The 24,338-nt window shown below is 39.6% G+C and overlaps 1 protein-coding gene across 4 annotated transcripts in view; it reads right to left on the reverse strand.

Moving 5' to 3' along the window:
- Slc44a1 (solute carrier family 44 member 1) overlaps positions 1-21,453 on the reverse strand; it is a 185,292-nt gene extending 163,839 nt beyond the window's left edge. For all 4 annotated transcript variants that reach the window (XM_076845732.2, XM_076845733.2, XM_076845731.2 and 1 more), the window contains exon 1: positions 21,172-21,453. In XM_076845732.2, the coding sequence (XP_076701847.1) occupies positions 21,172-21,207 (36 nt within the window). In that variant the 5' untranslated portion in view covers positions 21,208-21,453. The remainder of the gene's footprint in view (positions 1-21,171) is intronic.
- Positions 21,454-24,338: the final 2,885 nt, after the last annotated feature.

Consider the following 24,338-nt stretch of genomic DNA (forward strand, 5'->3'; position numbering starts at 1 on the left):
AAATTTAGTGGAATGAGACTCCACATTGGCCTGTAAGCACAGAAGCCCTAACAGGTGAACAGGTAAAGAAACGTAGAACGAACCTCAAGGTGTTTCAAATAAATGAGCATATTGAAACACTACAAGTTTTCCACAGGCTACTAGGCAATGCACCAAGAATACAGAGGTGAGACACTGCTTCTCCTGCCTCCCAGGGAAAAGGTTCAAGTCTAGTAGTCCAGACAAGTTGCATGCCCATGCCCCAAGAGGACTTGTGCAAAGAAGACTGCTGAGCAGCTGCCCACAGCCCTCAAGCAACAGTAGAGAACCAGAATAATATAACACTGAGAAACACGGCAGTATCCCCATTTTCAAAGAGCGGGTAGAATGAATGCCACACACTTTGTAACCAAGCATCACTTCAACTCTGGGTGGAGTTCTAGAACAGAAATTGCGGGCACTTAGAAAATAAAATGGTGCAGGCACAGTGGTGCACACCTGTAATCCCAGCTACTCTTGAGGATGAGGCAGGAGGATCAAGTTTGAAGCCAGCCTGGACAACTTAAAAAGAAAGAAAAAGACAACAAATAAGAGCCAGCACATGTACCTGAGCAAGCAGTTCCTGCTAACTTCACATTCTTTTTTTCAGTTAGGAGAGAAGATTGGGAAACACATGATATAGCTGAATTTTATTAAAATTTGTCAATACCATTTTTAATATCTCTGAGAATAAGATGGGAGGGATGGACTGAAATAAGGGTCAAGGATATATGAAAGTGTGAGAATGGTCTTGAGAAAAGAGCTGACCTCCCAAAGAAAGTGACTACCTAAAAAAGAGGTATTGAAAAGAAAACTAGTTTCAGCAATGACTAAAATAAAATGACAAATAATGTTAAGGCCCAAGTATACTGACCACAGGAGTTCCCCAAGCAAACAGGCCAGCCAGACCTGTGAATATTACAATGAATACCACAATCAGCAGACCTTTGCCCCCGATAAATATGAAGACATAAATGGCTCACAGACCCAATTATTATCAGAGAGAAAAGAAAGGTATAGTAAATATACTGGATAATGACTGGAGAACACAACTGGAATTCTAAAAGCTCTTCAAAGTCTAGAAAACTGGGCAAAATCAACAGTTCTAAATTTCCCAGGGAAAATTAAAGTTTTGAACTCAAGTTTTAATTTACTGACATTACAAGAAACACCAGCACAGAGGAAAATGTTGGCTGTTAGTGAACAGCTAGCAATTGTAAGTGAAGTGACTGAACAGGCTAATTCAACCGCAGGCAACATTAAAATCTAGAAGCACAGATAGCTTACCTCTAATCAAGCAGAGATTTGTGCATCACACTTTAAGAAGACTGTTAACTAGAATTCAAGCAGGTGAGAGACTTCAATATACTTAAGGTAAACAATGACTAGCTGACTCTCCTTCCTTCTGAAACTCCACTAAAATGATAATAAAGGAATTTAAAATATTTGCCATTAGGAAGCTGGCAGGAAAGAATAAATTGACTTATTCCAAAATGCCAAATTCTGAGCCAACAGTGGGAAAATATGGGAAGAAACTAAGTTATGTCACACAATTCCCCCCAAACTCAGGAATTATGGGGATAATATATCTCTAGAACTGGAGGTGACAAGGGGCTAAGAACAGAAGGACTCATTGAAAGGCTGCTTAAGGGCAGACAGACCCCTGAACAGTTGGGAAATGAGCTGCCCCTCTTCTACCCAGAGAGCTGCACCATAGAGAGCGACCACACGGAAAACAAAAGGATTAAGTGGAAGTTTACGTGTTGACTTCTGAGACTAACCCCTATCACAACTTCTTGCCTTGTTTGGGTCCCAGAATTCTGGTAGCCAGCCGGGTGCAGTACCCAACACCTGTAATCCCAGTGGCTCTGGAGGCTGAAGCAGAAGGATCACCAGTGAGTGAAAAGCCAGCCACAGCAAAAGGGAGGCATTAAGCAACTCAGTGAGACTCTGCCCCTAAATGAAAGTACAAAACAGGGCTGGGTATGTGACTCAGTGGTTGAGTGCCCCTGAGTTCAATCTCTGGTACTTCAAAAAAAAAAAAAAAAAAAAAGAATTCTAGCAGCCAGACTAATATGTAGTAGAGACCAGAAAAGACTTCTTTGGAGAAACCCGGCCAGTCCAAGAGTAAAGTCCATATTTGTGATCTTAAACAACAATACTAACATTCCAGTTTCTCAAGGAAACCCACCAGCAAGACCACCCCACTGTTAAACCTCACAGTCAACAATCTCATTCTCAAATAATACAATGCTTTCAAACAACCTTTGAGATTCCTGTCCTTAAATAATGAGCAGATAGCTAAGGATCACCAAACTCGTAAGGAATCCTTTAGTATGAATGGCAGAGACTAAAGAAGAAAAATGACTAGGGAGAAAAAGATGATACAAATGCAGACAGAAGTGAACTTAAACACACAAATCCATATAGACATAAAAACATATGATGCAAAAACATACAAAGAAAAGAATGCTGAAGAGAATGAAAAAATACCCTAGAAAATTAAGAAATCATAGCAGAGATAAAAATGTACTAGAAATACTGAAAGATAAATTGAGAAATGGAGTAAAGACAAGGTGTTCAAAATTAAAGAAAACCTAAGGAAGTTAAGGAACAGGAGGAACATATGGGAAGAAATCAGGAAAAGTTCAAGAAAAAATTTCCCAACTACAAAACATAAATCTCCAGAATTAAAGAGCCCACACAGTGTCCAGCATAATGGGTGAAAATAGATCCACATAAGGCATATCACTGAAAAATGTCAGAACGTGGGTTACAAAAAAGGTTCAGAGAGAACAAAACAAGTAGAATACAAAGAATCAAGAATCAGAATGCAAGACTTCAACAGCCACCCAAGAAGCTAAAAGACAGTGAAATGACACACTTAAAATTCTGAGGGACAATAATTTCCAACCTAGAATTCTACATCTAGCCAAATGTTATATATGTATGAGATAAGAATAAAAACAGGTAAGGGGTCAAAAATTTTCCTGCATGTACCCTTTTGAGGAAGCTACTCAAAGAGGCACTCTGCCAAATGAAGGGAATATACCAAGAAAGAAAACACCGGGACAGAAACACTGCTGAAAGAAATCAAAGAAGGGTTACATAAATGGAGAAGCTTACATAAATGGAAAACTATACCACACTCCCACTGGAAGACTCATATTCTTTGACAATTCTTTCCTAGTTGATCCAAGCTTTCAATGAAAGTCAAATCAAAATCCCAGTAGGACATTTGTAATAGTTCTGATAATGATAAACTGATTCTAAAATGTGTATGGAAAGTCAAAGGAACTAATATAGCCAAAATTATTTTGAAAAAGATAACAAAAAAAAGTTAAAGCACTCACTTACCTGATTTCAATAATTCCATAAAACTACAATCATCAAGACCACGATGTAGCATTGATGTTAAGACAAACAGATCACTGGAACAGGAAGTTCAGAAATAAACCCAAATATGTATGGCTGATACTTGAAAAAGTATTCAATGGAAAAAGTCTTTTTCAACAAAACATACTGGAATAATTAGATATTCATAAGCAAAAAAATAATGTAACAAAAACAACTTACAGCTTGAAGCTTATACAAAAATTAATTCAAATTAGGGGCTGGGGATGTGGCTCAAGCAGTAGCGCACTCGCCTGGCATGCGTGCAGCCCGGGTTCGATCCTCAGCACCCACATACAAACAAAGATGTTGTGTCTGCCGAAAACTAAAAAATAAATATTAAAAAATTCTCTCTCCCTCTCTCTCTCTCTTTAAAAAAAAAATAGACCATATACAAAAATTAACTCTACTCAACTATAGATGTAAGTGCAAAATGAAAATTAGAAAATTTTTGAAGACAACACAGGAGAAAATATTTGTGACCTTAAACAAAGCAAAGAGTTCTCAGCTATGACAACAAAAGCACATTTAAAAAAAAAAAAAAAAGTGAAAAGGTGAACTTCATCAAAACTAAAAATGGGGACACTGTTAAAAGAAAAACAAGAAACATACTGAAAGAAATATGTACAAGATGCATATCTGATAAAAGACTTGCATCTAGATAGTAAAGGATTCTCAAACTAAATAATAAGAAATTAAAATACCCTATTAAAATTGAGCAAATGATTTAAAAGATACCTCACCAAGTAAGATATGTGAATATCAAATAAGCACATGACATCACTGGTCACAGGAAAGTGCAAACAAAAACCACAATGAAATTCTACTGTACAGGGCTGGGGATATAACTCAGTTGGTAGAGCACTTGTCTCGTATGCACCATGCCCTATGTTCAATCCCCAGCACCAAAAAAAAAAAAAAAAAAAAAGAAAAAAGAAAGAAAAGACAAGAAATTCTACTATACACCTATGGCAGCAACTGAAAAAATAAACTGCTAATATAATACTAAGTGCTGAGAGGGCCGTGAAACGACTCAATAATCATATACTGCTCATGGGAATACAAAACAGTACAGCCACTTTGGAAACAGCTGGGTAGTTGGGTAGTCTTCTATAAACATTCACTTACTCTGTGCTGTAGCTGGATCATGAGTGATCCCAAAGGTCCATGTGATAAAGACTTATTCCCAAGCTTAGAGCTATTGGGAGGTGATGGAGCCTGCAAGGGGTGCCCAGTAGGAGATTTTAGGTCACTGGGGTATGCCCTTGAAGAAGATACTGGGATCCTGGCTCCTTCCACTTCCTTTCTCTTGCTTTTGCAGGCCACGAGGCAAGTGGTTTTGCCCTGCTTTATACTCCCACCATGATGTGCTACCTTAGCACAAAGCTAGAGCAAAAATAGTCCTTTTTTGTCTAAGTTGATTTATCTCAGGTATTTGATATAGTAACAGAAAGCTAACACACCCTATGACCCAGCAACCCCACTCCTAGGTAATGCCCAAGAGAAGTGAAAATTTATGTTCATATAAAAACTTGCATGTAAGTGTGTATAGCAGCTTTATTAATAATCACCCTGAACTGGAAACTGGTAAAGAGATGAATTGTAGTATATTCACACAATAGAACGTTACTCAGCAATAAGAACCAACTACTGATACATGCAACACGGATGAAACCTTAATGCATTATACAGAAGGAAAGAAGGCAAAATCAAAAGGCTGTTGATACAGTATGATTCCATTTAAATGACCTGGAAAAGGCAAAACTACAGGGACAGAAATAGATCAGTGGTTGCCAGTGGGTGGGAAGGAATCTGATTACAAAAGGGCAGCTTGGGGGAATTTTTAGGTGTGATAGAACTGGTCTACATTTTGATGGTGGTAGAGGTTCCAAAACTCTATGCATCTGTCAAAGCTCATAGAACTGAACAACAGAAAACTTCTACTGTATATAAATTAAACAATTTTTTTTAAAGTATGAAATGATTGATACAAGAAAGACTAAAGGAATCCCAGATATGATGTGAAGGGAGATCTTAAATTAACAGCTTCAATTCATATAAGTAGGCAAGAGTTTAGAAGTCTATTAATCAAGAGTACACAGAAAGCTAGGTAAAGAGAAGAACAAGACAACTGTTGTCTCCAAAGGCAACAAATAACAAAATGCTACATGACTCAGCTGTGAGAGCATTTATTAGTCATAATGTAAAGACTGAAAACTGATCCAGTCACGACATACCTACAGTGGAAGAATAAAAGCAACCCTCTATAAGTGTGTGCGTGGGGTAGAGGAAGAGCTTGCTGTTGCAAGAGAGCTTGATCTTTATCTTCCGGAGAGAAGGCTAAAATTAATCTCAAAAACTGAAAAATGAGAAAGCAGCCATATAAGCATGATAAAAAGGAGAAAAGCAAAACAAACAACAACAACAACAAAAAACCCAACGTCTTAGATTTAAAACTGATGGCCTCTGGGCAATAGAAAATGAGGGGGTATCATTTTTGTTGTTTTAAATAACAAGCAGAAAGAAATGTTTAAAGCTCTTTAAAATATATGCATGCATAGCTTTAATGAAAAGTAAATAAACATCAATGCATAATGAATTTAAAAATCGAAGCATAGGAGGAGCGCAGAATAGCAAAGGACTAGCAGCATGATTTTAGAATGGTTGCATATACTAACTGTTTTTAACTTTAAAACACACACACACAACTTGGCACATATTAAAGACCTGATGTCAGCTTTTCATTCTATTCTGGCTAATGGGTACAGAATCAGGACCAAGTTACATGGACACAGGGCTCAACATACAATAATAAATTTCTAACATCTGAGAATAGAATGAACTTTACCAGGCAGCAGCAGCTCTCTACAGCAGGAATCATCTAAGCAGAGCCTGAATAAAACCCATTTAGTGGCCATGATATAAAACTCATGACTATCTTGGTTGGTTATTCTATAGACCTCTTATGCCTGTGCCAGTAGTACAGTTCTGTGGAAGGATTCCATGTCAAAATGTCCTCTGAATTGGTACCATTCTAAAACAGGACTAGAAATGTTGGTGGGTGAAGCTGTTCAAGCATTCAGCACATTTGTGCTTCCTCTTCCATTTATCCCACCACCACCTCTTCTTAGCTTTCAGTTTTTCATTTCAAAAGTCTTAAATATATTTACATTTGATTACAAATCATCTAAAAACATTTTTGGAAGCAGATGAGGTATAAATATTTAAAGAGTAAATGAGAAAAGCATGAGTGGGAGAAAGCTGGATGAGAAACAAGGTGGTCTGGTACACCATTATGAAATGAACTGAAGAACCGGGAGTTCTGAATCCACTCTGGACCCTGTTTGGTGGCTATGGGCTATTAGATAGGGCTCTGTACCTGGTTATATATGAGACTTTAGGGCCATGACAAGAGCAGCTGGGTTTGCTAGTAGGTGACAGGGCAGATTAATGACTAGAATGGATAAGGCAGTAAAAGGGATTGGCCAAAAAAAAGAAAAAATTTGATGTGTTCTAAGTTTCTAGAGCCTTGCTCTATCAAAGAACAAAAATCACATCTTAACTTTAGTCATTTCAATATGAAGATTAAAATATTAAACATAGTACTTATCATCTTGTCTACAGGACTGTCTGAAGAGTCACTGTGACTTGCCTATAGGCATCTGAAGCTTTGTTTTTTTCTATTTAAGGACAGTATTTTCTCTTTCACTTTGTGTCACTAGACACAATAAATTTATCCTAAGTTTACTGAACTCCATTCTCCCCAGTTAAGCATCAACACAAATCATACTTCAAGAATAACATCCAGCTTTTTCAGGGACACTTTTGTAATTATGGCTCTTAGTTTTGAAAATTAGTTTGGAATCTACCTAGAAATTATCTGTACTTTACCTTGTAAACCAGAGTTAACACTTGGCTATTTAAAAAGGATTCAGCTGGGCTCTGCACCCTGACAAAGCAGCAACTCTCCTCTGTAGTGTCTCCGTAGTAGACTGCATGCTTTCAGAGCAGAAGTCTCATTCTTTGTTGAACCCAGTACGGAGCAGCCTGAGCAGAACAGAACCAACACATGTGGCCAGCCTGGAATTTTAAAAATTCTAATGACATTCTTGATTTCTTTTCCGTATCTTGTCCCTGCCCTGGAGATTCCTCTCTCCTATGCTTATCAGCAGCAGGGCTGGTTTTTGCAAAGCTGCTGCTTCCACCCTCCAGGTGGCAATTTGAACAAAATTTGTAGGATCTGTGGCTCTCCTCATTCTGCTCCCGGGCAGGCAGTGAGCTGGACCAGAAGGGCTTTCATCATTTCTTCTGCACTGTGGGCCAGTAACAAGGATAGGTCTGGGCTGCTATAGGAATGGACAGAAGGGAAGGAAACCCTCATTCTTGTAAATCTATTGACCTATGCAGTTGACCTTGCATACTTAAGTGTTGATGAGCCCGGAGGTATCTATTATGATGAGGCTTTTTTCTTTTCTTTGACTGTGAGGTGCTCACAGAGACCTCATTATAACAGAAGAACACATGCTAGCAAGGTCAGGTTCAAAAGCCCACCAGAATTAACTTCAACATTTTAAATAGTTAACTGTTTTCATTTTTAGGTTCATTTCCATTTCCCTCCACTGACAGGTTCTGTTTAACAGTATCACTAACTAAAATTTTAGTCTCCAAATACCCACCCTCATTCCTCCTCCACATTTGTTCAATAAACATTTATTGAGAACCTATTATTTGCTTGGGCACTAACCAAAAAAAAAAAAAAAAAAAGTCATGATTTGATCAGGGTTTCCCCAAGTATGTGCTTCCTAAGCACCAGGACTCCAAGATGGTTCTCCCAAAAAAGCAGTCTGATGTCAGAAAAGTTTGGGAAGTTCTTGCTCACTCCATACCATTTCCCCCACCATGCTCCCCATTCAAAAAATCATTGTGCATGTTAATGTAGTGAAGGGTCATTTAAAAAATCATTGTGCATGTTAATGTAGTGAAGGGTCATTTCCTCCTCTTTACCTTCAGGAAATCACTTTAACTTGGTCCCATCTCTACATGACCATCTGTAGTATTAAGTGATAACTAACTGCCCCTAATGTCTCTGCAGCAGACCTGGAGGAAAGGAGGAAACCCCAAGTACAGAGGGCTGGTTCCCCTCTTGCTCTTGGCTTAGGTGGCCCCAGAGAAGTTCAGATCCTAAAGTTTCAAGTTTGAAGTTTCCTTCAGTAAACCACATTTCCTTGGAGATCTCAAACTACTCATAGTACAAACAATAGTCCACAAGAAAGGCTTTTAATTTATAATATACTTGAGTGACTTGAAATCTATTTACACTATTTGGCCAGTATTTCAAAGAACACACTGAAGTTTATGATATGTGTTGACTGAGTTTCAAATCTATGGACTGGCAAGTTACCTGATCCAACAACCTTCTTACTTTTGTGGCCAGGAGAATGGAATTCTGAAACAACATTTCAAGCAGTGATTTTCCAAGGGTGCTCTGTAATATGCCAGTAGTTGAAAATACAATGAAAACAAAATTTAAGGAGGGATGAGTCCAAAGAAGGTCAGATAGTCCAAGTTAAAGTGATTTCCTGAAGGTAAAGACCCGTCACTACATTAACATGCACAATGACTTTTTGAATGGGGAGCATGGTGGGGGAGGTGGTATGAAGTGAGCAAGAACTTCCCAAACTTTTCTGACATCAGACCGCTTTTTTGGAGAACCATCTTGGAGTCCTGGTGCTTAGGAAGCACATACTTGGGGAAACCCTGATTAAGGTATTCTTGCAGAAGTAACATTTTATCATTAAATGGGGCAGAACGTGAAACACCTACTTAGAAGCAGCAGGTCCTAGAGACTGGCCCAGGAGACTCTCTATTCCTTTTGCTTGTAACTACCTCAAGAGAAACATGTATTTCCATTTGGTCTTGGTTTACGTTCTCAGATCAAACTAAACTATAAACTTTTAAAAAGAAAACTGGAATTGCATTCACTTTTAAAATGGAGTATCTTATTAAAGTTTTACTTCCAAACCTTCATAACTGAAATATGCTTCAACCAGCAGGGTACATTCCAAAATGTTTTCCTGAGGAAAATATACTTACTATGCTGGATTTTAAAACTTAATGTCTTCAAGCTGTTTTCTAATACTTGATGCTTTTAGAATTGTAAAAATATAGAATCACATGCAAAACAGATCTGGAAGAACTTCTGGGTCTTGCAAGCAGGGATAACACTCTTAAATATTCTGAGTTTTTAAAGTGCAGTTAAAACCAAACAAAACAATTCCATCTCTTGCCCTAGTTGTGAGAATCTCTGCCTTTGTAATTTGATCTTAATGTGCATCTAATAATCTGTGCTAATAAATCAGCTTCACTGTGGCCATTTCTTCACCCTTTCCTTTCTTACAGCTCTCCAGAGCCTTGTTGAAACTCAATATTTAATAACATGAGCATCAATTACATTAACACTTTCAGAGGCCAGGAATTGATAAAGGCTGACTAAACATATAAATATATACACTGAAAACTATATTCTCAAGAATCAGTGAGTCATACACCAGGCAGGAGAGCTCATGCCTGTAATCCCAGCAGCTTGGGAGGCTGAGGCAGGAGGATCATGAGTTCAAAACCAGCCTCAGCAACTTAGTGAGGCCCTATCCCAAAATAAAATATAAAAAGGGCTGGAGATGTGGCTCAGTGTTAAAGCACCCCTGAATTCAATCCTGGTACCAAAAACAAAACAAAACAAAAAACCAACGAATCAATGAGTCATGATAAACTTGTGAAAGCTCTTAAAAGAAAATGACAGTCCCTTAGAGTCTCAAGTTCAATAAAAAACCATTTACATGGACTCTGCCCCCAAATAGTCAAACCCTGACCACTAGTTTGAGGGGTGCTGATTTAAAAAACAACCTACATATAATTTAAAGAGAGAATAGATAGCACAATCTCTGAAATTAAGTGACAAAAGTGACAGAACTAAGGTACTTTCAACATATCACTGGCTTACTAGTTCTCATTAAGAAGGCCTACCCTACTACAGCAGGAAATACCCACACTTCACACGATCTGCTGATCTTGGACTAGCTACCTAACATTTTGACCCTCAGTTCCATCTGAGGTACCCATCTCAGAGTTATGAGAATAAAATGGGAAGTGTATATAAGATATCTAGCCTAGAGCCCTTCAAACAATAAGTCCCCAGTATGACTGGCCATCGATGTTCCCTGTGCTTATCTCCTAGCCATCTACCAGGAGTGGTATTCAGGGCCCTTTCCTGCCTCTTGGGTATTGCTCATCCTTAAAGCATCACCTCCATACTTATGACTTAAAAGGTTTTTCTAAAATCCTGTTGTGGGTCTTCAATTGACTACGAGAAATACTAGCTGAAGGCATTAACAACAGTATCACCTCAATCCAGTCCATAAGAAATGGAATTCACCTTCCCCTCCCCACATACTATCATTCCTCCAATCCCAGGTCTCAACTTCCACTTTCATCACTTACAATTCCCTTCTCCCTTTATACAGCATTCTAAACCTCTATCCTAACACGCTCCTTTATCCCTCACATCCAGACTCAGGAAAGTCCATAACATCTGTTTCCCATTTATACTATTTGGTCTGAGTCATCGGACAGCTTCCTGTGTGGCCTCTGCTTTCCATCTCTCCCACTTCGGGCACAAGCATACTCCTAGACTTCGTTAAACCACTCTGGAAAAACCCTCCATGGCTATCCATTTCCCTTCCCCTTCAAATACCAATGCCTTTCCTACAGGTAACATCTCCTCCCTCTTCTCGGGTCAGGTGTCCTTTCCACACTACAACTCAGTAAATTCCACACAGCATCTGACTGTGTGTCCCTTGCCTTGGATCCAGCTGGCCTTTCCACTGGAATGTTCTTTCTCCCTTTCTATTAAAATCTGTCCATCTTCCTCGTTTTCCAAGCCCAGTCTTCCAGGCCAGATGAAGAGTACTTTCAGGAAGCCTACTCTCTGACTCTCCACCCTTCCTTGATTCCCCCATTCCCTGAGCTTCCCACCACTCCACTTGGCCTCTCCTTTTTACTGTTGTTGGTTTCATTCTCAGCACTCATCTCCCTGACATAAGTTAACATTTCTGGAAGTCAAGGTCTCTATTCCAAAACTCAAACAAGATTTTTTTTTTTTTAAGTAAAGGATTAGTGAATATCAGAACATTTAAGAGATTTTTGTTTACATAAATATGGTAATTTCTGAAGTATTTTCATGGTTTGTACAGTTCGTGACAAGTCTATGAGACAGGTTTTACTGTTTCTATTATTTTCCACCTGGTGAAACTGGGGCATCAAAGAATAGTCCAGATGAGGACAGAGTCAAGATTCAAACCTCTATTATCTAGCTAGAGCCCATACTCCTGCTAGTGTACAACAGTGTTCAGTCCTCTAGATTTGAATATTCCTTGAGAGAAGTGGAGAAATACTTTCCTATGCAGAAGGCAAAAAGGCACTTACTCATTAAAGGATCATCTAGTTGGGGATGGGGATGTGTAATAGATTACATTTTAATAAATTTTGCATTAAAAAAACAAAGTTTCACAACAGAAATGTAATGTTTAATACTGAGCTCTTTTGCTATTATAAACATGCTTCAATAGAAAGACTCCTGCATATTTCTTTGCTTCTGAATTACTAAACAAAGGATGTCAACTTTTTAAAATGTCTTTTAATGTATGTTGTCAAGCAGTATCCCACGAGGGTCATTCCAATTTACTCAGCAATCAAAAAAGTATACTTGCGTCAAAAACCACACAGGCAATTAATATTTTTTGTTAACTTTTACCAAAGTTTCAAGTGTAAAACGGTGCCTGTGTGATTTAATCTGAGTAGCAAGATTGAACATATTTACATATTAGTTCATTATTTCCCTGTCTCTAATTATCTATTTATTGCAGAGATGAATCTGGCGTGCTGAAAAGCTCTTCTTTTTTTTTTTTTTTTTTAATATCAGAGAAGCCCAAATAATAATGTGAATTTTCAGGGTTTTTTTTTTATGACTTATAAGAAAAAAATGAAATTAAGCAGGTAAATAAAAAAGAAAATAGAGGTACTCTTTTTTTACCTCTTTACTGTATTTGAATATATTCTACTCTGTATTATAGTTCGTTAAGTGTCTCAAATGGTAGTGGGAAGAAAGGAAAATGAAATTTTTAGGGAAAGGGGAAAAAATGAATACCAAATGGATAAATGCAGACAAAAGTGCGGATTTAGAAAAACTGAGAGAAGAGGTTCAAACCTCTAAGGCTTCCTTAGGGACCACTGCTTGCAGGAATACCAACTAGCTTTGTCATCTTACTCCAGCCTCATGGAACTATCCTTGGGTAGGATGGGGAAAGGCAGTGAGATCGAGCAAAGGAGAAAGTCAGGTTTTCCACAATGGCTAGAACCCTGTCGGGGCAGAGTAAGATTACTGTGACTGCTTTACCCAGCTGCTCTTTCCCACACCATCCCACTTCCCCCAACCACACACACCTCTGCCTTGCTAGCTAAGTCCTACTTTTTTTGTGATGTTATTTCACCCACCCCACCTACCCCACTAGACTCAAGGAAATCCTGGTGGGACTAAACTAATTATTGGGTCCTTTGCCTCTCCCTTGCTAGACATTGTTTAGAAATAAATATGCAGCATTCCCTATTTCCTATTAAAGGAAAATCAGTGGAGATTGTTGGCTCAGCAAAAGCCATAGACATCTCTGGATCAGAGGAAGTTACCTTCCTTAAAATGACAGAAGAGGGCAGGGGTTATGGTTCAGTGATAGTGCTTGCCTCGCACACGTGGGGCACTGGGTTCAATCCTCAGCACCACGTAAAAATAAATAATATACCTTCCTTAATATTTCCATTGTTTGGATTTAAGAGTGTTTTGTTGTAGTTGTTTATTTCTTACAGCTGGAAAATCCTAAGTGGTTTATAATGACAAATCTTAAAAGATCCTGATCATATTATCACAATGCTACAAGATATATTTCCTGCTATTTAAGTATCTTGAAGTAATCATCTCTTTTCCATTTTCCCATCTTCTGTTTTCCTTACTTGACATTATACAAATGTATCCAGAAATAAAACACTTCTGTTTAATAATTTTCAACATATCTGGCAACCCTAAAAATTGAAATAAAAATCACTCTTTAGAGTATCTCTAAATGTATAAATAGTGGTTGCGGGATGTTACAGAGAGCACCTATGAGGAAGTAATGTTATTTTCACACATGCACACACACAAAAATTTCAAGTTTATCAAATACATGTTTGTTAATAAATAAGTCCTCTTATACAACTATTACTATATTGTGAAGTTAGAAAGGAGTCCAGCAAAGGGGGAAAATGGACACTCCTCTGTTGAGTATATTAAAACACTGAAAAATGCAAATATCTTTTTAAAAAGATACTGAATTTGATAAAAAACATAAATACAAATTTGGCACATTATGCTATGTCATGTTCCAAATAAATGAGAAAACAAAGTATTAAAAGGAAAGAAATATTACTATATTAAAAACTTTACTCAGACTTAGCCACAAGCCAAGTCAGAATACTGCTGACATTTTTATTGACTATCTTCTTTCTAAAGAATCAATCTTTTCAAAAAGACTTCTGCATCAAATTTTAAAGTACTAGAGTTGCTAAGGTAGAAATCTGTCGATGGTAGGAAAAGGAATATTTGTCAATTGTACAAACATTTCATGAATACCTACCATGTGCCAGTACAGCTAAATACATAGAATAACAGTAATGAACAAAGTAGATAAGGTTGCCTCTTCATCAATCCAACCTAGAACAATGGTCAGCAAACATTTTCTGTAAAGAGTCACAAAGTAAATATTTAACATTTGCAGGCCATGAAGTCTCTGTCTTAACTACTCAACTCTGCCAGTGTAGTATGAAAGTAGCTATAGACAATAAGTAAATGAATTCCTGAGCTGTGTCCCAATAACACTTTCCTTATGGACAATGACATTCAAATTTCATATAATTTTCAATAAGTAATAACCTTCCTTCCAACTATTTAACGATACAAATACCATTCTTAGCTTGTAAGTCATACAAAAACAGGTGAGCAAGTCAGATTTAGTTCATGGGCTACAGTTCTCCAACTGCTGGTGTAGACATTGAAAGTAACTGCATAATTACTTACTTATTGCTTTAAGTGCTCAAAAGGGAAACAAATAAAGGTCTGGGGAGTTTAATGAAAAAACATGGCCTGGTTTGAAGAATCAGAAAAGCGTTCTCTAAGGAAGTGAACTTGAGGCTGAAATTCAAGGTAACCAGACAAAGGTAGCCAGGGAGAGAAGCAAAGACCCTTTTGTAAAAGTGAATGTGCAAAAGCCCTACAGAGGAATGAACATGACTGGCTGGAAAACCAATGAGGCTGAATCAGGAAAAAATTAAAAAAACAAAAGCCTCAAATAAGATGAAGATGCCACAGAGAAGAGACCAGTCCACACAGGGTCATGCTGGCCTGGCTCAGGGATTCTGGTCTTTGTCCCAAGAGCAATCAGAGGACAAACAGTTTTAAGTAGGAGAACACAATCAGTCAGCTTTGGATTTTCAAAAATCATTAAGACTACAGTATAAGTCGGGTGTGGAGGCACACCTTCCCAGTGGCTGGGAAGGCTGAGGCAGGAGGAGCTTGAGTTCAACTACTCAACTTTGCCAGTGTAGTATGAAACTTAGTGAGGCCCTAAGAAACTCAATGAAAACCTGTCTCTAAATAAAATACAAAAAAGGGGGATTGGGATGTGGCTCAGTGGTAAAGCATCCCTGGATTCAATCCCTGGTACAAAAAAAAAAAAAAAAAGTCTGCAGTATAGAAAAAGTTCAGAAGACAGTATGAATGAATTTAGGGAAACCTGTAACCAAGGTCCTGACTGGAGGAGACACAGGCTTCAAGAGAGGTGTTAGCAGTGGAGTTGAAAGGTAAGTGAGACAAGATGTGGTGACTACAATGGAAAAGTGGAAGATGGTCTCCCTCCATGACTCAGGTTTCCAGTTTCCACAATCAAGACATGGGTCTCATTCAGTGAATAAGACATAAGGAAAAAGACATGCAAGTGAGGAACAGATTCACAAGTGTTGAGTCCAGTTTGGGTTTTAGACATGCTGAATTGAGATACCTATACAATGTTCTGGTGTCAATCAATTTCTTCAGACAATTAGATGCCAAGAAAAGGTTTGTTTCAATTCCATAGATCAGCTTGGGAATTAACAGCATACAGGTTGTAACTGAGAACTGAAATCACTGGAAGTGATAAAATCACCTAGGGAAAGGTAAAGAACAGTGTGGTTCCTTGGTGGCATATGAGAATTACCAGTGGAACTTCAAGTGATTGTAATATGTAGCAAAGTTTGGGAAGGTAAAGAACTAACAGTAAACTGTGCATGGTGGCACACACCTATAATCCCAGTGGCTTGGGAGGCTGAGGCTGGAGGATCTCAAAGCCAGCCTCAGCAAAAGCGAGGAAGCACTAAGCAACTCAGTGAGACCCTGTCTCTAAAAAAAAATACAAAACAGGGCTGGGGATGTGGCTCAGTGGTTGAGTGCCCCTGATTTAATCCCTGGTATGCCCCCCCCCAAAAAAATAATAGAAAAATAAATAAATAAATAGGCTAAGATATAGCTCAGCAAGCATTCAGGGGTTCAATCCTTAGTACCAAAAACAAACCAACAAACCAACAAACAGTAAGAGCAAGAGATTATGAGACTATGTAGGTTCTGGTCCCAGCTACTTTATAGTACCTTTCTTTACTTCACATTTTTAAAGTCCAGTTTAAATATACAGAAAAGTGAGAAGGTAAGACCAGTTCATCTCTAGTATCTCCCAGAGTCCCTAAAACCCAACCAAAACTTATAAAGTTAAAGTATTTCATTCTTTGTTGGTAGTTGGGGGACAAAGGCTGCATAGAAAAACAGCTATTAAACAATAACCAGTATCAGAATATATTTTTAAACATATTTATCTTCCCAGATCTACAGCATTTTTAAAAAAATATTTTATTTTTTAGTTGTGGTTGGACACAATACCTTTTACTTATTTATTTTATGTGGTGCTGAGGATAGAATCCAGAGCCCCACACGTGCTAGGTGAGCATTCAACTGCTGAGCCACAACCCCAGTCCAATCCACAGCATTTTTAAATGACAGAGTTGTTAACACATCAAGAGGCATCCCATAAAATCTGGTAAGCATGGAAACATTCTAACTGTACTAACTTTGCTATATTATACAATGTTACTCTTCAGGTGGTACCTGCAGGAAGTTCAAAATAGTGGCATAAAATTTAAATTGGAAACTCTTTAGTCCAAAATTGACCTTCTCTAAAAATGGAAAAAAAAAAAAAAAAAAGGGTGGGGGGAGCTGCGATTTATGTATGTGAACATAAATGAAGAAGCACACAATCCATATTCAGAAGATAAGCTATCTATCACTTAGTAGCTCTGCAACTTGATCCAAGTTTCCTGATCTCCAAGTTTCCTGATCTCCAAGTCTCAATTTCTTGATCTGTAAAATGGAAGTAAGATCAACCTGAGTAACTGGAGAGATTAAAACATGGAAATGGATATGAAAAAAACAGGCACATAAGAATTATTATGATCCTCTATGCTAACAGCACAGTATTCTTAAGGCAAAAAAAAAAAAAAAAAAAAAAAAAAACTTTATGCCATGACTTTCAACAAGATTTATTTTGTAGGTCATATTTTAATTGAACAACTTAGTCTCTGTTGGTAATTTCCACTATACTCTTCAAATTTTATTTTCTCCACCTAATTTCAAATTCTACAAAACAGGTATAGACAATAAATTCTATCAGAATTATCTTAAGGCAGTTAAGGTACTCAAATACTAACCAGTATTTGTGAACCACTTCTGATTATTTTTTCATTACTCTTAAACAAGATACGAGAGCTAGAATAAGACAGTTAAATACACAGCCCTAAATTTAAGACCATGGGATAAGATAGTAGACAAAATTCTGCTAAAATCAGTCAGATAAGGAGCCATTTGTTCAACCGGAAACATTCTCCTCTATTCCATTCTTAATTTCTAAGGTTAGAACTGAAGGACACAGAACTTCAGAATACTTGCGAAATCTCCTGGCCTCCAAAGCACTGCTGTGAGAAATAATGATCTAGCCATTAATGACAAAGACTTTCGGCAATTTGCTAAGTAATCTTTCAAAAGCCTCCTTCATTTAAACTGGTTTGTCAATGGGAAAGAACATTTAATAAATCTGAAGATTTACAAGTGAACTTTGAAGTTTAACACTACAAGAATAGAAATTATGTCAGGTTATAATAGAAGAAACAATTATGGAGAGATGGGAATAAATTTTAAGAGTCTTAGGAAGGATTAGGGCTGTAAAAAGAAACCCAAGACTATCTTACTTTTATGTTCTTTTCAAAGAGACTTAGGCAAAGACTAACATGTATCAGCTTGTTTTCAGTAATTACTAAACAACTTGTAATGGTCACTAATAAAAAAGAAAGACAGACAGATCTAATTAAGAGTCTATAAGAGCCCAGACTAAGACAGTTAAGATTCTTAGATGCCTGATATAGTACAAATTATTTTGCCAAGATTTTGCTCCTTCAGCAATGAAATACTAGTATAGAATGTGACACCTGGTAAATTTAAATCCTAAATCAGGATAATTCTTTGGATGGGAAATTTAATATCCAGACACTGGCAAGAAAATAATAATAAAAATAATAACAGGACAAATTACAAGAGATAAAAGTTTGGAACACTATAAACTCTTATGAGTATCTTAAACATGGCAAGAGGCTATAAGGGAAAACACAATACATTTCAAAAGTGAATTCCTACTACAAAAAGACAACATATTTCAATTGATAAAGTCTACCTGGGCTTCAAAGTTGCTGACAATACCCCTGAGAAAAGCTACACTGGACTGCAGTTTACCTCAAAGAATAACATTTTGATGTACTAGGCAGGTTATCATTAGAGTTTGCAGACAAGCTCTTTTAAGATATTATAGCCATGGCTCCAACTGAAATATAAACATTGAGCAGGGAATCAAGAGAAAAATCTGCTCAATTTTACAAGCTAATGATACCAATGACAGAATAGAAAGAAATGGGGAAAGGTTGAAAGTTTTAATTTACACAGTTCAGGTTTGAGTTCAGAAGAGGATGGCTTGGTGGAATTAGTCAACCAGCCTATAGAAGTGAAACATAGGTCAGGGTTGCATTCATAATCAATGTCAGTTACCAGCTAGATGATTCAAATTTGTGTATATAGATTCCATTCAATGACTATTGCTGAGCAACTATTATGTACAAGGTACAGTGAAGCACTGCAGAAAACACAAAGATAAGGAAACAAAAGCAGCTGCTATTCTCAAGAAGCTTATAATCCAGTAGGAACAAACATATTCTGCCTGAAAGTACATTCCATGCCCCTAAGAGAAGCTGGATGATACGAAGGTTTACATATAAAGAAGATTTAAAGTTGCACTCCCTATTTTGTTTCAACTACACATATAGATAGACACAATACAATTCTAAATATGTGATGCTTCTCAAAGGAGCATTAAAATGCCAGCAGATTGGAAATACTTCACAAATGAAAAATGATGCCAAAAACCTCAAATAAGAAAAAAAAAAAAAAAAAGATGACCAGCTCTTTGGCACAAAACCTGCCTCCTCCATGCTCCACTGAACACTACAAGTCCCCAAAGCTGAACTCAAAGGTTGTGACAGTTGTTGATTGGCTATAGGAATCCACGGAAAAAAATACCCCCTTGGGTGCATGACATGCATCTTGTGTGTAGAACACGGCATGAAGGAAACAGTGGCTGTGAAGAGGAGGAAAAAGCAAAATGATGCATTTGACAGCATTTTGAAAAGTATGATGTGGAGACAGACAAATGTAAGATCCACTACCTGAACAGAGCTAGTGCAGAATCCATCCCTCCCAAATTAAACTGTTCATGCACTGAACATACTATCCATAAACTATCAATACTTTCCTGTCTGAAAGGCATTTTATCACCAATAGAGAAAGTAAAGTAAAAAGAAAGACAATATATATGAAAGACACCTCTTGGTGAAGGTTATATTTAAGTAAATATTAAATGAACAGTACCCAACTAGAAGCCCTGTCCCAAAATATCCCTAAGCAGTTGAGAGATCTGTATAATTTTCCACCTATATATGTTAATATGAAAACCCTGACCTATCCTAACACCACCACACACAGTTTTTCTTTGCTATTCTAACTGAATGGGAAGGTTTAATTAAACCCATCAGCATAACAACTGGACAAATAGGATGGATACCTAATAAAGCATAAAATGTTCTCCATGCATCTGCAATTCTAGGCAGATTCAGAGATCTCTAACAGATCTCAAGATTTCCAGATCAAGAATGCAGGTTATTTAAAACTGAGTTATATATAGTCATTTAGCAGCAGCAAAACACTTCTGGCATTATCACAGATGCTAGATTTCTGGAGGAATTTTTTTCTCCAAACTAGCATTTTGCTTTTCCAAGAACCAACAAGCCTTTATTTCTAAAAAACAAGAGTCCGTTTCTCACCCCCCCACACACCACACACACGCAAATCACAGAGCACTGTTAAAATTCTACGCTAATGAAACTGTGGAGATTACATCCCAGGCGTTGTCAGAGCCTATTTCATACAACACTACCAGTTTGATGCAGTATTCCTGATTGCTTTTTATCGTATTTGTAAATACACTCACTAATCCACTAAATTAGGTAATTTACAAACAGGTCCTCTCAGTTATTAGTGGCCAGCAGTCAAGTTCTATTACATTTGATCCTTAAACAGTTGTCTAAACATTTCCACCCAGGGTAAGAGCTTGGATTGGAAGGGAAGGAGGTTAGCGAAATTTGGATGGGGGCAGGGTACAGGCTGGGAGAAATCTCTGCATCTCAGCGACAACATTCAGCCAGTGCCCACAGAAAAACTAAATTCGGCACCTCTTCCTCCTGTTACACTGGCAACAAAGAGGGAGTTTCCGTATTGCTCCCGTCACCCACCAGGTGCCCAATCTCCTTCCCAGCCCAGTCCCGGCGCTCCCGCAGGGGCCTCGGTGTGCAGAGAGGCCCGGGTGCCCGGGGTCAAGGCACTAAGGGGGGATGGGGTAGGAAGCGAGCGAGTGGGAGCTGGGAAAGGGGCCGAGGAAGGGCTCTGGGACCCGATGAAACACTTGAACCCGGCCGGGTGACGGCGGGCAAGAGAAAAGGGACAGATTATCTAATGGAGCAGAAACTGGAATTAGATAGCAAAGAGGTGAAGAGCCCAAGCTGGGGGTACACCTTCTTGAACACAGAAAACAGTCGGCGGATGGGAGGGGAACACTCCACCGAGGTGGGAACCTAGGAGCAAGGCCGGGAAAGGGATGCCACCTGGGGCAGACAGGAGGCGCCTGTGTAGCCTCTACCTGCAGGCGGGCGGGACGGGCCGCTCAGGTGTGACCGGGAGAAGGAGGCCAAGTCGGGAAGGGACCGGGGAGAGCTGAGGGCGCACCGGGGGCCGCGCAAAGGCGCCTGCGGGTCGGCAGCTGCCGGAGCCAGCGTAGAGGCATCTGCGGGACGCGCGGGAGGGAGAGGAGCGGTAGGGGTCTTTGGAGTGCACGGTGGGTGAAGGGAGCTGGGGGAGCGAGAAGCACCGGGAGCGGGCACCCGCTGGCGGCGCGGCGCGGGGGAGGCATCCGGGCGGGCGGCCGGGAGGCGGGAGCCCCTCACCTGCGCGGCGGAGGAGGCGGAGCTGCAGCAGCCCATGGCGGGGCCGGAGGAGCCCGGAGGCGGCGCCGGGCGCGCAGCTACGCCCCGGAGCCCCTCGGCATGCGAGCCGGCGGGCGCCCAGGGAGGGCGCGGCCTGGCCCCGCACGACTTGGCGGCGACGGCGACGGCGGCGAGTACTCAGGAGGCAGCGCGGCTCGGGGCAAGCGCCGGCCACATCCCCCGGCGGCGGCGGCGGCTGCGCGGCTCCTGCTCTGCTCCTGCTGCTGCAGCTGCTCCCCAGCGGAAAGGGGCGGGCGGCGGCGGCGGCGGCGCCTCCCCCTGTCCCCCGCCTCCCACCACCCGCGCCCAGTCCCTCTCCCGCTCCCTCTCCCGGGCCGCCGCCTCCTCAGCGCCGCGCGCGTCTCCCATCAGACTCCCCGCCCCCAGTGCAGCGCGGCGTGGACTGCAGGGCGGCGGCAGCCAAAACGAGGCCGGGCCCTTGGGCGCGCGTTGGCGTTTGCGCGGCGCCGGGCCCGTTTCGCGGTGGCACCGAGGCAGAGCGCTGCTTCGGGGCGAGAGGGCATCTAGGGCTGAGGCGCCCGAAGACCGGGCTGGCTCACCGTCGAAATGGAGCCGTGTTGCTTCCGGACCCGGGAGGCTCGGAGGAGGTATAGGGGACTTCTCTCTCTACCCCTTGGACAGGCAGCCGTGTTCTCTGATGACTTTTCACCTCTTTGTCGTCTGCATTTTTAATTCAGAAGAAAGCGTACGTAATAAACCTTCCGTGGAGAAGGAATAGATGATAGAAGACCAAGACACACAATCATCTGTTACTACTGTCCCCATTTTGCTGATGTGGAAACTGAGCCTTGAAGGGACCAAGAAGGTAAAGAAATGTACCCAAGTTGAAATTGTAATAAAGAGTCTGAACTGGGGAAAAGGCAAAAAGTTCTCCAAGCTCTCAAAACAAAGCCATATTGAATCTGAACTAAGCTTTTGAGTACAGGCTAGTCCACGAAAAACAAAGGGCACTAATTCATATATAAAAATATTTACAGAAAAGATACTATGATCAAGTAACTTGTCAGCACTGGAAATAAAGAGATAAACAAAAGAGACAAGTCCCTGTTACTAAATTAATACATTCTGGGGGTAGCAACAAGTAGACATGGTCACTATCTTCAAGAAATTATCAACCCCAAAAGAGTCTTTAGAAATACAGTGTGAGAACAATTAAAGGGTGACAGGAAAAAAGATCTTGATTAATAGTAACACAACAACGTATCAGGAACTGTCATAAGACTTCTTTATGTCTTATTTCTTCTTGTCAAAGAGTGTCTCAAAGAACGGGAAGAAAAGAATATGTTTGTTTACAAAGGAGTGAGATTTCAGAAGTGCTGGAGTCTTGGTGCTGTAGGGTAAAATAGGGTCACCAAATAAATGAAAGCAAGGTTTAAAGATTATACACTCAAAGTCTATGGGGAGGAAAAGAGTACAGAAGTTGACTTTATGTGCATTGAAAGGAAATCTAAGCACAGAAAAGTTGGAATGGGAGCTAGGGACAAAGACAAAAACTGAAGAAAGAGAAGAATTCTTGGTTGGTGAGTTCCATTACCATTTCAGGGGTCTGTGACTATGGATGCATTACTTTTCTAGATCTTAACTATCCTCCTTCCTGAAATGCTGATAAGAGGGATGCCTGCAAAGAGTTGTTAAGATTAAATAACACAAGAAAGCAGCTGGTAGCTCCATGAGTAAGCCTTCACCAAGTCCTTCTTGAGATCACTGCTTCCTCTGCTTTTGCCCTATATTCCAATTTGATCCAAGCCTCCACCATACCACAGTGCTGGTGAATCTGAAGTGTGTTACTGGTAACCGTCAGGCTATTAAATGGGAATGAAGAACTAAAACTTTAATGTGTCTGTTCTCAATTCTGATTGTAAACTCCACAATTAGATTGTAAACTCCCTGAGAACAAGGGAAAGTATCTTCTCCTTTGTATCTCCCTCAGTTCTCTCAAATGTTTGTTGAATTATTCAATACAGCCAGGAATAAAAATCCTTCCCTTGAGATTTTTCCCCTCAAAGCCAGAAAAGTACATCTTGTTTCTAACCGAGGGAGGAGGCTGAAAGTAAAATTACAGTCTTAAACAAGAAGCCATCTGTCTTCCTTCTTTATAATCAAGGAGAAACGAGTTGTTTCTCTTAGCAGAGTCAATTTGGGAGCATTTCTCTTAGATTATAAAAATCTTTTTGGCTAGTGCATTTGTTCCATATAGTAGCTAATGCTTATTTTGTAATTAGAACTGTAGAAGCAGTTAAATATGTAACAGCCTGTAGCAGTGCTTCATAAAAATGTATTTTACTTTTTTGGAAATCTCTTTCTTAGATATGGAGGATGGGCAGATATGATTGAAAGGGAACGTTCCATTGTGCTTGATCTTGAACTCTAGTTTTCCCTTTTAGGGTTAATTTGACTCAGTCCTAAGGTTCTGCAAAGTGCTTTGTAAACATACTATTTATGTATGTATGCACCATATATGCATATGCATATGAATGTGATATTTAAAAATTATACCTTGCCATTAGCATAAGAGAAACTAAAGCTTCCTGCATTGATATTCTGTACCTTCTAAGAACAAGTCTCTTTCCCATCTCCCATCCCAAATAAGTCTCATAAAAGGAGTGATTTAGCAGTTAGGGGATATAGCTCAGTGATAGAGCATGTGCCTAGCATTCTAGAGGCCCTGGGTTCAATCACCAGTTCTAAAAAAAGGAAAAGAGTGACTTGGAGGCAAATCATTCTTTCTCATAAACAAGTATACAAAACATTCAATGAAATTTAACTACAGCAAGTTCAGAAAGATTTTCTTCCCCCCTAGCCAGTAATCAGTAGTAATCTCACCAACTTGGGATGGCATCAGGGCAAGCCCCTTAGGAAAGACTTAGTTAGTTTTCTTCATCTTTGGGGAAAAAGGGTTTAAAAAATAAAAGGAAAAAAAAAAACTTATGTAAGAAGAACATCTGCACTAACCAGGATAAAATTATAAGGTCTATCAATCTTGGTGCTGCCGGGTAAAATCGGATCACCAGCTGAGCCAGCCAGAAATGCTTCCCAGTGGTCTAGTATTGCATAATTGACCGTGCGAATTCTGGGGTTTCCAGCTTCAGATGGGGATGCTTGGTGCT

The sequence above is a fragment of the Callospermophilus lateralis genome, chromosome 2 (genome assembly GCF_048772815.1).
Source record: "Callospermophilus lateralis isolate mCalLat2 chromosome 2, mCalLat2.hap1, whole genome shotgun sequence".
In the NCBI taxonomy this organism is placed as follows: domain Eukaryota; kingdom Metazoa; phylum Chordata; class Mammalia; order Rodentia; family Sciuridae; genus Callospermophilus; species Callospermophilus lateralis.